Consider the following 14,632-nt stretch of genomic DNA (forward strand, 5'->3'; position numbering starts at 1 on the left):
TCCTGGACCAGGGCTTGAACCCATGTCCCCTGCATTGGCAGACGGATTCTTAACCACTGTGCCACCAGGGAAGCCCCTCTGCCTTTCTCTTATGAGGACACCAGTCGTTGGATTTAGGGCTCACCTAAATCTAGGATGACCTCGTGTCCAGATCTATCACTTAATTACATCTCTAAAGATGCCTTTTCCAATAGGTTCCCATTCACAGATTCCAGGGGTTAGGACTTGGACATATTTTTAGGGAGGACAACCATTCAACTCACTACAAGGGGTGACCACAAAATGAAGAGCCAGATATAAGGGTCACTGTGGGCAGCATCTCAAGGGAGAACCAGGTGACCTGCATTGATGACCTCGCGGAGGGCAAACAGGGTGGCTTCTTGGAGGGGGATGCATTTGAGCTGAGTCTTGAGCAATGGGGAGGATTGTGGCAGATGGGGGTGGTGTGAGCACGGGGTGTACCAAGACTTGGAAGCAGGAACATGCCTGGCCTGCTGAGTGCAAGGACATGTGAGATCCTGACGGACGAGTTTACTGCCCCCAGGGCCACTGGGCAATGTCTGGGGACCTTTGTGGTTGTCATCACCGGAAGATGCTGCTGGCATCTTGTGAGTAGAGGCCAGGGATGCTGCTCCAAACCCTACAGTGCACAGGACGGCCCACCACGATGGAGAATTATCCAGCCCCAAATCAACAGTGCTGAGGCTGAGAAACCCTGTTTTGGAGAATAAGGATCTGGTTAATGTTCTAGAACGGTGCTAATAGAAATAGAATGCAAGCCATGTATAGCATTTAGATTTTTCTAGGAGCATCATTTAAAGAGTAAAAAGAAACAGTTGAAATGAATTTTAATGCTATCTTTTATTTTAACCCACTATCTCCAAAATCCTATCAAGAGGCAGTCAGTAGAGCCCACGTAAAACTTACTAACAAGATAGTTCACATTCCTTTTTTTCATCCTAAGCGTTCCAAAATCTGGTGTGTGGATTGCACACTTCTGGTCCATCTCAAGTGGGACACTCAGTGGTTATCAGAGATGCTCAATCTGGATTTGCATTTTATAAAATTGACAGTTGAAAAAGTAGATTCACTTGCCCAAATTGTCCTAAACATACTTAAAGGTTTTCCAAGAATGAAGTCGGCTAGTATCAGTTTTTAGACTTAGGTTTACCTTTATATTAATTTTTTTAAAAATAAATTTATTGGGCTTCCCTGGTGGCGCAGTGGTTGAGAGTCTGCCTGCCGATGCAGGAGACGCGGGTTCGTGCCCCGGTCCGGGAAGATCCCATATGCCGCGGAGCGGCTGGGCCCGTGAGCCATGGTCGCTGGGCCTGCGCGTCCGGAGCCTGTGCTCCGCAATGGGAGAGGCCACAACAGTGAGAGGCCTGCGTACCACAAAAAAATAAAATAAATAAATAAATAAATAAATAAATTTATTTTTGGCCGCGTTGGGTCTTCGTTGCTGAGTGCCAGCTTTCTCTAGTTGCGGCGAGCGGGGGCTACTCTTCGTTGCGGTGCGCGGGCTTCTCATTGCGGTGGCTTCTCTTGTTGCGGAGCACGGGCTCTAGGTGTGTGGGCTTCAGTAGTTGTGGCTCACGGGCTCTAGAGCGCACGCTCTGTAGTTCTGGCACATGGGTTTAGTTGCTCTGAGGCATGTGGGATCTTCCCGGACCAGGGATGGAACCCATGTCCCCTGCATTGGCAGGCAGATTCTTAACCACTGCACCACCAGGGAAGTCCTATATTAATTTTAACTAAACACAGTTCCGTTTCTTGGTCACGCAAGCCACATTTCAAGTGTTCAGTAGCCACATGTGGCTGTCGGCTGCTGTAGTGAATGGCATAGTTCTAAAATGTTCCAGGCCAAGGGTCAGCCAGCTTTTTCTGTAAAGCAGAAATGTATGGCTTTGCCAGCCATACAGCCTCTGTCACATCTACTCAAAGTGTAAAACAGTAACAGATGACAAGTGAACAAATGGGCGTGGCTGTATGCCAGTAAAACTTTATTGACAACAACAGATTGGGGGCCCGAATAGCGCTGTAGTTTGCCAATCCCCATTATAGACCATTGCTGTCCAATAGAACTTGAAGGTGGAAGTGTTCTCTCTGTGCTGTCCAGTAGGGTGGCCACTAGCTCCGTGTGGCTATGGAGCCCTTGAAAAGGGGCAAGAGTGACACAGGAACTGAAGTTTTAATGTTATTTAATTTTAACAGATGTAAATTTAAACTTCCAATGTCTACACGTGGCTAAGGGCTACCGTACTGGACAGTGCAAATCTAGAATGTTCTAGATTAGGGATCAACTACTGTTTTGGACAGCCCAGACCCAGAATGTTCCAGACCAGGGCTCAGCCACCATATTAGACAGTGCAGACCTGGAATGTTCTAGGCTGGGGGTCAGCTACCATGTTAGACTGTACAGGCTAGAATGTTCTAGACTTGGGGTCAGCTACCACGTTAGACAGTGCAGACCTAGAATGTTCTAGGCTGGGAGTCAGCTACCATATTAGACATAGCAGCATAGAATGTTCTAGAACCAGGAGCATGGTGCAGTGTCATCATACATCTAGGTTAGAGAGTTCTCGGTCTCTCTTTGACACCTGCTGACAGTTGGGGACGGGTGAGAAGTCTCAAGCAATGCCCTTCTCTTCTTGGGCCTCAGTTTCCCCAGGATTATCACTGTTTCCCAGCACTGCCAGGGCACCTCATCCATCTGCCATGTCAGGGGGGCACCAGGGCTGCTGCTCACCCCATTTGACAGGTGGGGAGACTGTGGTGAGAGAGCGGAAGGGATTTGTTTGAGGTCACCCAGCAGAGTGAGGACTGCAGCTCCACCCACCCAGTTTCACAGACCTTGAACCTCTGGCTTCTCTGGCTCACTTCCTGCAAGCTGGCCCCCTTCCTCCCTGGAGGTGAGGGCTGATGTTTGATAAAGAAGAAGGAGGTGGCTTGGGGCTGGACCCTGGAGACAGAGGGGCCCCTGGGGGCCACCTCCTGACTGGGGCAGCATTCTGTGGGAGTAGAGCCTGGCTTAAAATTTTTTTTTCTTAAAATTTGAAAAATACTGCACACTTAGAGAAAAGTGCATGCAACCCAACTGATTACAAAGCAAGCACCCTGTTACCACTACACAGTTGGCACCCTGGACACCACCCCGTCCCGTGTCCCCAAGCCCAAGCCCCTCTCTTCTGCTGGAGGAGCTGCTGCCCTGACTTTTACAGTAACCAACCCCTGCTTTTCTTCTGGTACCGCGCCCGTGAGATTCAATATCACGCCTCAGCACTTTGCACTTTGTCGTCGCTGTGTGGTATTCCATGGCTGCGACACACCATTTATTCGTCCACTCTTCTGCTGGTGGACATATGGGTTGTTTCTAGTTTTGCTCTTAAGGCATAGAGATCCTTGCCGGTGTTTTGTCTTTGGTGGACACGTGCCACGTTTGGGTCAGGTGCATACCCAGGAGTTCCGATCCCTGAGTATGCGTATCTTCCAATTCTGATGAGCGAAGAAGCTGATTTGGGGGGTGAGCCTCCCTGCCTGAGAACACCCGCAGAAATGGAATCAGCCTTTCAGAACAAGTGCTGGAGGCTTGCTTGCTGATCGCACGAGGAGGCATGGGGGCTACTGCGCAGGAGACCCCCTTGCCTGTCAGCAGCAGCTGAGCACAGGTGTCCGAGCCCCCTCCCAGGCGTCTCCGCCAGAGGATGGAGCCTCGGCCAGCCGCAAGAGAAAGCCCACCCCGCGGGCTCACGTCTCCGCGCACGCCCGTGTGCACCGCTCGGGAGTGGGGGCCGGGGCTGGGCTGCGCTAGAGACAGACAGCCACCATCTCTCCTGTCCCCGTGTGTGTGCATGTGTGTGTGTTGGAGGAGACGTATAAAGTGGACACTTCTGTTTTTCTATCTCTTGATGACCCAGGAGGGGAGTGGTCCCCGTCGTTTGCCAGCTCGGTGCATCTCTCCGTGCCCTGGCAGAGCCCAGGCCCCCACCCCCCATAATGCTGCTTTCTGCAGCGAGTGACCCACCCACTCCCACTTCCAGTTCTCTCCTCGAGTATGACAGCGGCATCCGTGGGGGACGCAGTTTAATCAAATCTCAGCACTCTGGAATAGGATCCTACATTGAATAACAGAATCCCAGAATAGAACCCAGAATGGACCACAGGACCCTGGAATCCATGCTGGGCAGATGTCTCTGATTCCCGCAGGGGTTCTTTGCTGGCTGTCAAACCCCAGGACAGGGTTCCTGCGGATGGAAGGGATCCCCCCTCCCCTCTTCACACCCCCACCCCCATCAACAACAAGCAACAGGTCCAGCTCCCGCCTCTTGGACAGTGAGGGACTGGGCCATGTGAGGCAATGCCATCTCTTTCTTTGTGAAGGCCTTGGGGGGTGAGGGATGCCCCAGACCAGGCGGCCGCCCTGCTGCTCATCTGAGCACCCTGGAAAAGGATGAGTTTGTCCAGGTATGAGTCCCCCCACAGGCCCTTCCTGAAGCCCCTTCTGTGCTCACAGGGGTCTCTGAGGTGGTCCCTTTGCACGATCCACCCCCATATCCCATGACTTGGCTCAGAGTCAAGCCAACACTGAGAATGGGCGGGGGGGCCCCAAAGCACCACATGTCTCATGATTTGGCTTCCCCAGACCTCAGTCTCCTCGTCTGTAAAGTGGGTTTGCAGAGTGTTTTGAGGGTCCTGAAAGGTGACACAGGCCAGATGCTGAGCACACACTTGGCAAATAGATGCTGAGTGAATGAACGCAGGGTCCCAGGCAAGTCGAGCTGTGGGACTCTGGCCAGTCATGTCTCTTCCCGAGCCTGTTTTCTCCCGTGAAATGGGGACAGTGCAGACATTCCTGGCACGAGCTCTTGGGTTACTTCCCGTGCAGGGTACTGTGCCCAGCACGCCTGCCTCACTCTTGCCGACAGGACAGGAGTCTGGAAACCATAGGTCTCATCTCGTTTCATCTCAGTTGTCATTTGTGAACCCTATGCTGGGTCTTTCTGGGGAGGAGTTCCCAGAGCCCCTCAGCCCTGACTTCAGGAGTTCATCCCAAAGAGGGACGGTGTGTGTTTTGGGGGATGTGTCACCATCAAGGCAATGCCTGGGCAAAGCAACCAAAGCAGATGGGGATGGAGGGGAAGGCTTCAGGGGTAGGTGGCATTCAAGGGGCTTGTGGGGTGAGGATGGGGTGTACAGGGGCGCATTCCAGCCCTGTGTCCTCGGGGTGTGGGAGGAGGAGGGGGCAGGAATGGCTGGGACTGAGCAGTAAAGGTGCCTCGAACGCCAGGATGAGGAGCTGGCACTCTACCCCAAGGGCAATAGGGAGCCAAGGCAGAATCTAGACCAGGAGAGGGGCTTGGTCTGAGAGGTTGGGCTGGGGTTTGGCTGGGAGAGGAAGAGGCTGGAATGGTAGCCCAGGCGGCCCAGATAGGGGTCCACTTTGCTTCCTTCCCCTCCACACCATCCAGAAACCACCCAGGTGGGACTTTCCCTGGGCCCCCACATCTAAAGGCATAGCTTTGCAAATCCAGGAGAATATTTTGGGCCCCAGTCTGTCTACTGAAGAATCTTCCTGCAGTCCCTCCCCACAGTGGCCTCAGTTTCCCTGTCTGTAATATACACAGGTCAGACATATGGGACCCTGTTTTCCCAGTGGTGTATGGCTTGATGGAAGTCACTCAGCAAAAGCTAGGTGGCAGAGCAAGAACTGGATTCCAGCCACTTAATGTTTGCCCACCCAGAGCCCTATCCCACCTGATCCTTGGCTGGAGGAATGGCTGGGTCCTCAGAGGCCCCTGAGGAAACTGGCAGTAGGTCTGACCCTGCTTCTGATTTTCTCCTCTCTCTTTCTGATTTGCTATCTGTAAAAGAGGCATGTTCCCATCTCATAAAGTTGTTTGGAGATTAAATGAATCAGTAGATATAGGTATTGCTCCAACATGCTCCCCCCGCCCCACCACCAACTCCTATTCATACTTCAAAACCCACTGCAGATTTTCCATCTTCAGTGTACCCCCTTTGGCTCTTCATTGTTCTCGGCTCTAGGCTCTCCCAGCACTTGATCCTTCCCTCTGCCGCAACCCTGACCCTATGAGTCTGGAAGTGTCTGCATATGCCTCTGTTTCCCCCTCTGCCAGACTAGTGGGGTGCTCCCTGAGGCTGCAGAATTACTCAGCATGAGGCACAGGGGAATGTTGTTGAATAAGTGAAAAGAGGAAGGGAGGGGGCAGGGAAAGGGTGCAGTGATGGGGAGCCAGAGAAGGTGGAGGAGGGAGGAAGGGCACTCGGCAGAGACCTCAGTGGGACAGATGGAGAGAGGGAGCCGGAAGGAGGTGGGCAGAGCCAGATGGGCGGGTTGGGGTGGGGGGGAGACCCAGCTCTCCCCTGGCACGCCTCCTCCTGGCTTGGGCGGGCAGCGCGCGCAGGGCCCGGCCTCTGGCGGGTGGATCGCCTGGGCGTTGGGCGCAGAGAACGAGACGCGGAGCCCGGAGCCCGAGTGTGCGTGCGGCGTGTGCACGCCCGTGCGCCCAGGGCCAGCCGGGCAGGAGGCGGCACATGGATGCCAGCCTGGCGCGAGTCTGCAGGCCGGTGGGTAAGGCGAGGCGCGGGTCCGCGGGGCGTGGATGGCCGGGCCTCGCAGCCTCGGCTTTCGAGTGGGCGACTAGAGAGGAAGGGGATGCCCACCTGGCTTCTCAGAGCCAGACCAGGACCACCCCCCCATCCCCCCACCCCCCCGCCGACCTGACCCAGGAGGGAGAAGGGGCCTCCCAGTCGGAGGCGGAAGGTCCCAGGCTCTGCAGCGGGTGGGGGAGATGGGAAGCAGGTAGCCAGGCCGCGAGAATGGGGTGGGGGTGGAGGATGCCGTGATGGGGGCAGGTTCCCTCCCTGTGGTCCCCCTCCCTCGCTCCCTCCCTCGGCTCATCCATCTCCAGAAGATTATATTTAAATATCTCTTTTGTGCAAGGCAGGAGCTGGGCTCGCCCCTAAGAGGCGGTTTCCATGGCAACAACAATTGCCAGCTTCCGTGTGGTGAATCAGCGTTGCCATGGCAACCCCATCCTCATCTGTCCAAGGTGCTGGGGGTGGGGGGGGAGGTGAGGGCCAGCGGAGGCGGGTGAGAGGGGTGGGGGAACGGGAGGCTGCAGCCCAGGTGCCCCCTCCCCCCCACCTCCCTTCACCACCTCAGTCTGCCCTCAGCCCAGAAACTGGTCCCATCGGTTGAAATAATCTCCCCTCCCGCCTCCAGCTAGAGGGGTGTGGCACCCAGGTGAAGAGGGCCCAGGGTGTGTGTGTGTGTGTGTGTGTGTGTGTGTGTGTGTGTGGTGGGGGAAGGGGGATGTGGTCCGGCCTTTCCCAGGTGGTCAGGGTTCCTCTGAGGGTGTGGCTGGGTGGCAGGAAGATTGGGCTGGGGGAAGTGGGGGCCAAGTGGGGAAAACAGAAGCCTCTCTGGTCTGGGGCTCCCAAGACTGTGTTCACACTGAGGAGGCCCATACGTGCCCCAGACACACACTCAGAAAGAGGAAGAGTATCAGAGCAGGAGGGGCTCACCGAGGGGAGGGGAAGCAGAAAAATAACCTCTCCAGGCCTTGATTTTGACATCTGTAAAACAGTGTAAAAATTGTGCATCTTTCTGAAAGCTTGCTGGGCAGCTGCACTGTGATTTAAAAACATGTTTATCAAGCACCTCTGAATGGCTGTGGGGATCTACTCCGAGATTGTCTGACCTGGGAGCGGGGCTGGGACCAGCACTCGTTCCAACCCCAGGCCTGGTGCAGAGGGACCAGGGTGCCTTTCTATGCTGGTGGGTGATGGCCACTTCCTTCTAGTCAGTTCAGTTCAGCAAACTCCTCTGATTCTCTCCTGTACCCTGCCCTGAGGGGCAGGGTTGTGATGTTATGGTCTCAGTCTGGAGGGAAACAGAGCAACACATAGACACTTCCTGCCCTGAGGCAGAGGGAGGAAGGGACCCAAAAAGGTAGAAGGATTGCCTGCATGGGGGCTTTTGAGCTGAGTTTTGAAGGATGAGTAGGAGTTCATCAGAGACACCGGTTTGGGAGGAAGATTCTGTTCTAGAATCAATAGAGAAGCAAATGCCACCCAACCCCACATCCCTCAAATCTGTTCTGAAATATTCGCATTAGCTGATACCCCTGGCTGGGTAAGTTGCAGGAGTGAGAGTTAGAGAAGAATTTCTTCCACTGAACAGTTCACTGGTTTCTTCCATTTTCAGTGCTGGGAGTGGGGGACAGAGTCCAGAACAATAAGTCCAGATTGCAGGCCAGTCCACTGAAGTATGACAGTTCCCCCGACTCGAGGCTCAGGGAGCTGGCCAAAAGTAGCTGCCTTGGTGTATCAGTCAGCTACTGCTGAGTAATAAACTGCCCCAACCATTTTATTTGTTCATGATTCTGTTGGTTAACAAGCTCAGGCTGGGCTTAGCTGGGCCGTTCTGCTGGTTTGTCCTGAGTCATTCATGCAGTTGCAGTCAACTGGGGCTCGACTGAGGCTAGCTGAGCCAGGACTCCCATGCGTTGTGTGTCAGCAGGGCATCTCTGTGCATGAGATCTCCCGTCTTCCAGTAACTCGCCTGGATTTGTCCACCTGGCAACCTCCATGGTTCCAAAAAGGCAAGTTCTCTTGCGGGCAAGGCTTGGAACTCTTACAACTTCACTTCCACCACATTCTCTTGGTCAGAGCAAGTCGCATGGCCAAGTCCAAAAGGAAAAGGTGGGGAAATAGACTCCAGTTCTTGATGAGAGGAACCACAAAGTCATATCACATACAGGGACTGGAGGAGTTGGGCCATCTTTGTAAACAATCTATCACACTTGGGGAGGCAAGAAGACTTCCTGGTTGAAGGGTTATTGTTACTGGGCTTTGAAGGCAAAGTGGGAGTTTTCCAGGCAGCAAGAGCAAAGCCCTGTAGGTGGGACCATGTGTCATTTGGTGTGACTGAGGTGCTGGCTGCTGCCAGAGGTTGGTGGGATGCTGAGGCTGGGGAGGTGGACAGGAGTGCCCAGCAGAGCTCAGGTGAAGCTCCCACCCATGATACCCCCACTGCCCACCTTGACCTCCCTCCCCCCTCTCTCCACAGATGGCACGGCCAATCCAGGTGAAGCCTGCGGACAGCGAAAGCCGAGGAGGTAGTTGTCATCTCTCCGTGGCCACCAGGCTGCGGGTTGGCAGAGGAATGGGAGGAGGGAAATCTTTGCACAAAGGTGGTGGGAGAGGCAGAGGCCCAGGCTGGGGTGGGGTGGGAGAGTAGGGAGGCTGTGTCCCCTCCTCCTAACCACAGGGCCACAGGCTCAGCAGTGGGAGGTGTGGCCAGGTCCTGCTGCTTTCCCCTAGAACTTGAAATACCCCACTCGTCTCAGGGTGCAATAACGGGGATCTTCAGACGCAGAGGGGGTGGGGTCCCTGAAGGACTATGGATTGGTTTCTGGGCTCTGCGTGTGTGTGCATGTTTGCATGTCTGAGCAAGTGCAGGTGTGTGTATATGAGCATGCATTCCTGGGCACGGCTGTGCGCAGATGTATGCGAGTGTGTGCACAAGTGCACGTGTGTTTCTGGCAGGTGCAGTGGGGGTGCCTGCCTGTCTGTGTGCACATCTGCGTGCCTGGGCTGTGCGTGGATGTATATGTTCAAGCGTGTGTGCTTGACTGTTCCCGGCTGGGCGCGTGGGTGTGCAGGCTGGGCCCTGTGTCTGCATTAGGCTGGACCTCTGGGTGTCTGTGTGCCCATGGGGAGATGCTTGGCTGTCCCCAGTGGGATCCAAGGCTAGTCATTCTTGGATATTTTTGACCCCCCTCCCCATCTCAGGTGGATTGGGGGCTGAGGGAGAGCAGCCAGCCTTGGCGGTGCTGTAGGGGGTAGGGCTGTTAGGACCTCTGTGTATGTGTAGGATCCTGTTAAAGCCCATTGGAACTGGGAGCCTGTTTTCACACTCTCCAACCTGGCTTCCACTGTGGGTCAGGGACTAGAGAGGGGGGATCTGCATGTTTTCATCTCTGTCTCTCTGTCTCTCCTCTCTCTCCTTCTCTCCCTCTCCCTCCATCTCTGTTTCTCTCTCCTTATCTTTTTCTCTCCTCCTATCTCTCTGGTTCTCTTTGTGCTTCTCTATGTATCTCTCTTTGCCTCTTACTGTCTCTCTCTTTGCCTGTCTCTGTCTCTCAGTCTCTCCCTGTCCCTCTCTCTCTCCCTCATATGTCTCTCCCTCCCTCCCACCCCTATGAGTGACAGCTGCCAGAGAACGGGTTTCCATAGTAACCAAGCTCACCCTTCCTGGAAGAGGAAGCTGCCGCGTTCCTGATTACAGGGGAGCAGTGCAATTCCCCCGGGGGGAGGGGGGACAGAGCTCTGGTACCTCACATGGGAGAGGCTGGTCCAGACTGGCCCCTGGCCTTAGAGTTGGGCAGGTCCCAGCCAGGCCTGCAGCCAGGCCCCAAGCCAACCCCAGGCTCCCCAGGCACCTGGTCTTGTGCCCACACACTGTTCGTTCATTCAACAGACATTGATTGCTTGGCCCCTCCTGAGCCCTGGCAAGGTTGGGCGGGGAGCTCTGCTGGGCACTGTGAGGATGCAGGGGCCCTCAGCGCTCACCCCTGCCTGGAAAATCTAGATGGCAGACAGACAGACAGACATGGACCCAGGCCAGGCAAGGCAGTTCCTAACCCTGGTACTATGTGTGGACTCTGAGTGCACAGGAGGGAGAGGCCGTTTTGCCCAGAGGGTGGAAGCAGTTGGACAGAGAGGCATTCCAGGCAGGGGGCACTGCATGAGGTGGGACCTCGCAGGCACGTGGAAAGGTGGAGAGACCCAGGCAGGGAAAGCGCGTGGCTGTGTCCTCCCTCACACGCGCAGAAGAGGGCCCAGGGGGGTCCAGGCACCCTGCTCCACGCCCTGCTACCTCCACTCTGTGCTGGAGGGATGGAGAAATTCCCGGAGCCTAGGACTCGGCTGAGGTGGTGTCTCCGCCCACAGGGGACCGGAAGCTGTTTGTGGGGATGCTGAACAAGCAGCAGTCAGAGGAGGACGTGCTGCGGCTGTTCCAGCCCTTCGGGGTCATAGACGAGTGCACCGTGCTCCGGGGGCCCGACGGCAGCAGCAAAGGTGATGGGCCGGGGGCGGGGCTAGCTGCCGGGGGCGGGGCTGTGGGAGGGCGGGGCTGGAGGGATGGGGCGGAGCGGGCACAGGAGAGAGCAGCGGGATCCAGGGGGCGGGGCCGGGCTCGTGGGGCGGGGCTGGCCCACAGTGGGCGGGGCCTAGCACGTGGAGTGCGGGCTGGAGGGATGGGGCCCCCGCTAGGTACACAAGAGTGTGGGGCTCGCTCAGGAGGCGGAAGCGGCATATGGGAGGGCGGGGGCGGCTCCGGGGGGTGGGGCGAGCAGAGACTGTCCAGTCCCACGTGGTCCTACCCGTGTGCTCGTGTCCGTCTGGGGCTGCCTGTCTCCACCTGACTCTGTCCATGGGGCTGTTGCCGTCTGGATTTGCCTATGTCCTGTGCCTGATCCTGCTTGCTCCACCGCTCCTGTATGGTTGTACCATGCAGGAATGATTGTTTAATGATCTCCAGAAACTTGTTTTCCGGTCTACTCACGTGACTGCATGTACCTAGGGTTGAGTATCACTCCGCCTGTGTCTCTTAGTCTCTGACACTCTTTCTGAGTGTCCAAATGGCTATTTCTGTTTGGGTATCCATGTGCCTGGTGGTCTCCGTCTACCTGATTCTACGTGTTCAGGTTCATCTGTCTGGGACTGAGTCTCAGTTTGCCTGTCTCGGCCCTGGTGACTTCATCTTACTGGGACTGAATGTATCTGATGGTCCCTGACTGTTTATTTGCCTGGCTCTTTTCTTGTAATTGAGATATGATCACATACTGTAAAATTCATCCTTTTAAAGTGTACAGTGAAGTGCTTCACAAAATTCACAAAACTCTGCAACTGTCACCACTATCTAGTTCCAGAACATTTTCACCCCCCTTCCCCCAAATCTGCCTGGCTCTTCCATAGCCCTCTCTCTGTCTGGAACTGTAGCCTATGACCGTCTGTCTGGATTTACCTGTGTCTGGTGGTCTCTGGTTGTCTGTCCACCTGATTCTCCCCTTGCCTGGTGACTTTTCATCCCCATCTATCCAACTCTGGCCACATGGGCGTATCTGTCTGGGTCTGAGTGTACCTCTGCCTGAGTGTGGCCACAGGACTGCATCTCTCTGTGTCTGTGTCTGATGGTTTGTCACTCTAATTCTACGTATCTGATTACAACTCTGCATCTCGTGGCATCGGTGGCTGGCGGGCGTTCTCTAAGCCCGTCCCCTTCACTTGTTCTAACGGGCAGGGCCTGCCTCTCCACCTGTGCACCTCCTCACACCCTCTGATGAGGTCTTGGACAAACCGCTATCTGGCTGGCTGGCTGTGTGCTTGTCTTACTGTCTGATCCTTCCTTGTCCAGCTGTCTGTCTGAACAAATGGCTGGCTGTCTCTCGGATGTCCGACTTTCGGGCTGCCTGTGTCCACACTGACTGGCCGTGCAGGGCTGTCAGCCCCTCTCCTGTGGCCCCTCACCCGTTCCCCTTCTCTCGGAGCAGGCTGTGCCTTCGTGAAGTTCTCCTCCCATACGGAGGCTCAGGCGGCCATCCACGCCCTGCATGGCAGCCAGACCATGCCGGTGAGTCGGAGTTGCCCTGGGCGATGGGGGTAGGGGTGGGAAAGGAGCAAGGGGACCCGGCCTTACCATCCCAGCCATCTGGTAGCCCCTGGCCCTTCTTCAGAGAGGTCATGGTGGGGAGAAGAGGCGCAGTCTCTGATGGTGGTATGGGTGGGTGTATGTGTGTGATTGTGTGTGTGAGCCTGCAAGTAAGTGTGGAGTGCGTATGGATGTCCTGCCAGCAAGTGGCTGCCCGTACGCGAGTACGCGCAGGCCAATGTGTGTGTTGGTGTGTGCATATGTGCATGTCTGTGTGTGAGCATGTGGTTGTGAGTAGGTGGGTCAGTGTGCACACGAGGTGTGTGTAATGGGTATGGATACGTGTGCACGTGTGCGCTGGTGCATACGCATACGTGTATACGTGTGACTGCATACACAAGCGTGTTAAGTGGGTGTGTTCGTGGGAGCACACGTGTGCAAATATGTAGCTGAGTGCACATGTATGTTTATGTGCGAGTGTGTATCTGGGTGACGGGGGAGCGAGTGCACCTGTGTACACCTGTAGGAGTGTGTGAAGGCAAATGCCTGTGTGTGGAGGGGTGAGCATGCATGTGAATGTAGGCAGTAACGTGTGTACGTGTATGACTGTGCACGTGAGTGTGTGAGTATATGTGCACGTATTTGGGAGTGTATGCATGTGTATGTGTGAGTGTCAATGGTGAGTGTGAGTCTGTGTGGGCGGAATGCATGTATAAGTGTGTGTGTGAGCCCCAGAGGAGCAGGAAGAGATGGGGCTGGAGGGGCCTGCAGTTCAAGGCTGAGAAGCATGGGGTTCCTCCTAGGGTGATGGGGAGCCCCAGAGGGAAGGGACCAGGTCATTTGGAAATGTCCCCGTGGGGCCAGAGTGGGGAATGGGCGAGTCTGGAATCGGGAGCCTGTGAGCCTGCAGCAGTGAGAGGCTGGAGGGGACCACACAGGTGTTGGGGGTGGCCCTGCCTCCCAGGAAAGTGGCCCTTGGAGCCACCATCACTGTACATAAATGTCCCAATCTGCCACGGGGAAGAGAGGCCTTGGGGACCCACTGTCTGTTGTTGTGGAAAATGGGTGTGAAGAGCAGGGCAGTCTCAGATCCTTCCTTCTATTGCTCTCTGGGTCCTCAGACATCAGTTTTAGTCCCTAGAGGGGCAGGAGTCAGCTCATCCGAAAGTCAGGCTTTCTCCTGCTCCGAGCTGTCCAGTGATGGAGCTGGTGGGCGGCGCAGGGAGTGAGCTCTCCATCAGAGGAGGTATTCAACCTCTCGGATGGTTGGAGCCTTACCTGTTCTCGGGTGTGGGTGGCAGCTATAGGGTCCTCCATGCGGGCCCCCATTGTTCCTCTCCAGCAGTTGGATTCTCCGCCCATTTTGAGAGTGTGGCTGACAGTCAGGGTCCTCACTGTGCCCCAGATGCAGCCCCCCACGCCTGGACGCCCCACTTGTGCACACGAGGGGGCTGCAGGATCAAGTGCGAGACCTGGGATGCTGATCTCCAAACTGTCCCCACTGTGGCACCTGGGACCTCGAGGGTGGGGCTGACAGCTGCTGCTATCCACACCCCTACACCCCTTGTAAGGGACCCCAGAGTCCTGGCTACGTCCCCCCTTCTTTCCCTCCCTGCTTGCGGCTGCCCCTGCAGGGTGCCTCCTCCAGCCTGGTGGTCAAGTTTGCTGACACGGACAAGGAGCGGACGCTGCGGCGCATGCAGCAGATGGTGGGCCAGCTGGGCATCCTGACGCCGTCCCTCACCCTGCCCTTCAGCCCCTACAGTGCCTACGCCCAGGCTGTGAGTGACCCCAGAAGACACACTTCTGTCTCCAGCAGGGTTTCTGAGACTTCTCTGGGGATCTGGCTCAGTCTGTCTCGCTCTCTTTCTCCATCTATTCTCGGTCTAGGGCTTCTGCCTCTTTGCCCATCTTTCTGTTTCTCTGGCCCAATCTTTCTGACTCAGGGCC

The 14,632-nt window shown here is 55.7% G+C and overlaps 1 protein-coding gene across 11 annotated transcripts in view; it reads left to right on the top strand.

Moving 5' to 3' along the window:
- Positions 1-14,632, top strand: part of CELF5 (CUGBP Elav-like family member 5) — a 48,121-nt gene that overhangs the window by 24,700 nt on the left and 8,789 nt on the right. For 5 of the 11 annotated variants that reach the window (XM_060092385.1, XM_060092388.1, XM_060092392.1 and 2 more), the window contains exons 3-7: positions 9,095-9,149; positions 9,647-9,651; positions 10,962-11,109; positions 12,585-12,664; positions 14,317-14,463. In XM_060092385.1, the coding sequence (XP_059948368.1) occupies positions 9,095-9,149; positions 9,647-9,651; positions 10,962-11,109; positions 12,585-12,664; positions 14,317-14,463 (435 nt within the window). The remainder of the gene's footprint in view (positions 1-9,094; positions 9,150-9,646; positions 9,652-10,961; positions 11,110-12,584; positions 12,665-14,316; positions 14,464-14,632) is intronic. The other 6 variants (XM_060092387.1, XM_060092390.1, XM_060092394.1 and 3 more) reach the window with 2 other exon arrangements.

This window comes from Mesoplodon densirostris, chromosome 3 (assembly GCF_025265405.1).
Source record: "Mesoplodon densirostris isolate mMesDen1 chromosome 3, mMesDen1 primary haplotype, whole genome shotgun sequence".
NCBI classification, from domain to species: domain Eukaryota; kingdom Metazoa; phylum Chordata; class Mammalia; order Artiodactyla; family Ziphiidae; genus Mesoplodon; species Mesoplodon densirostris.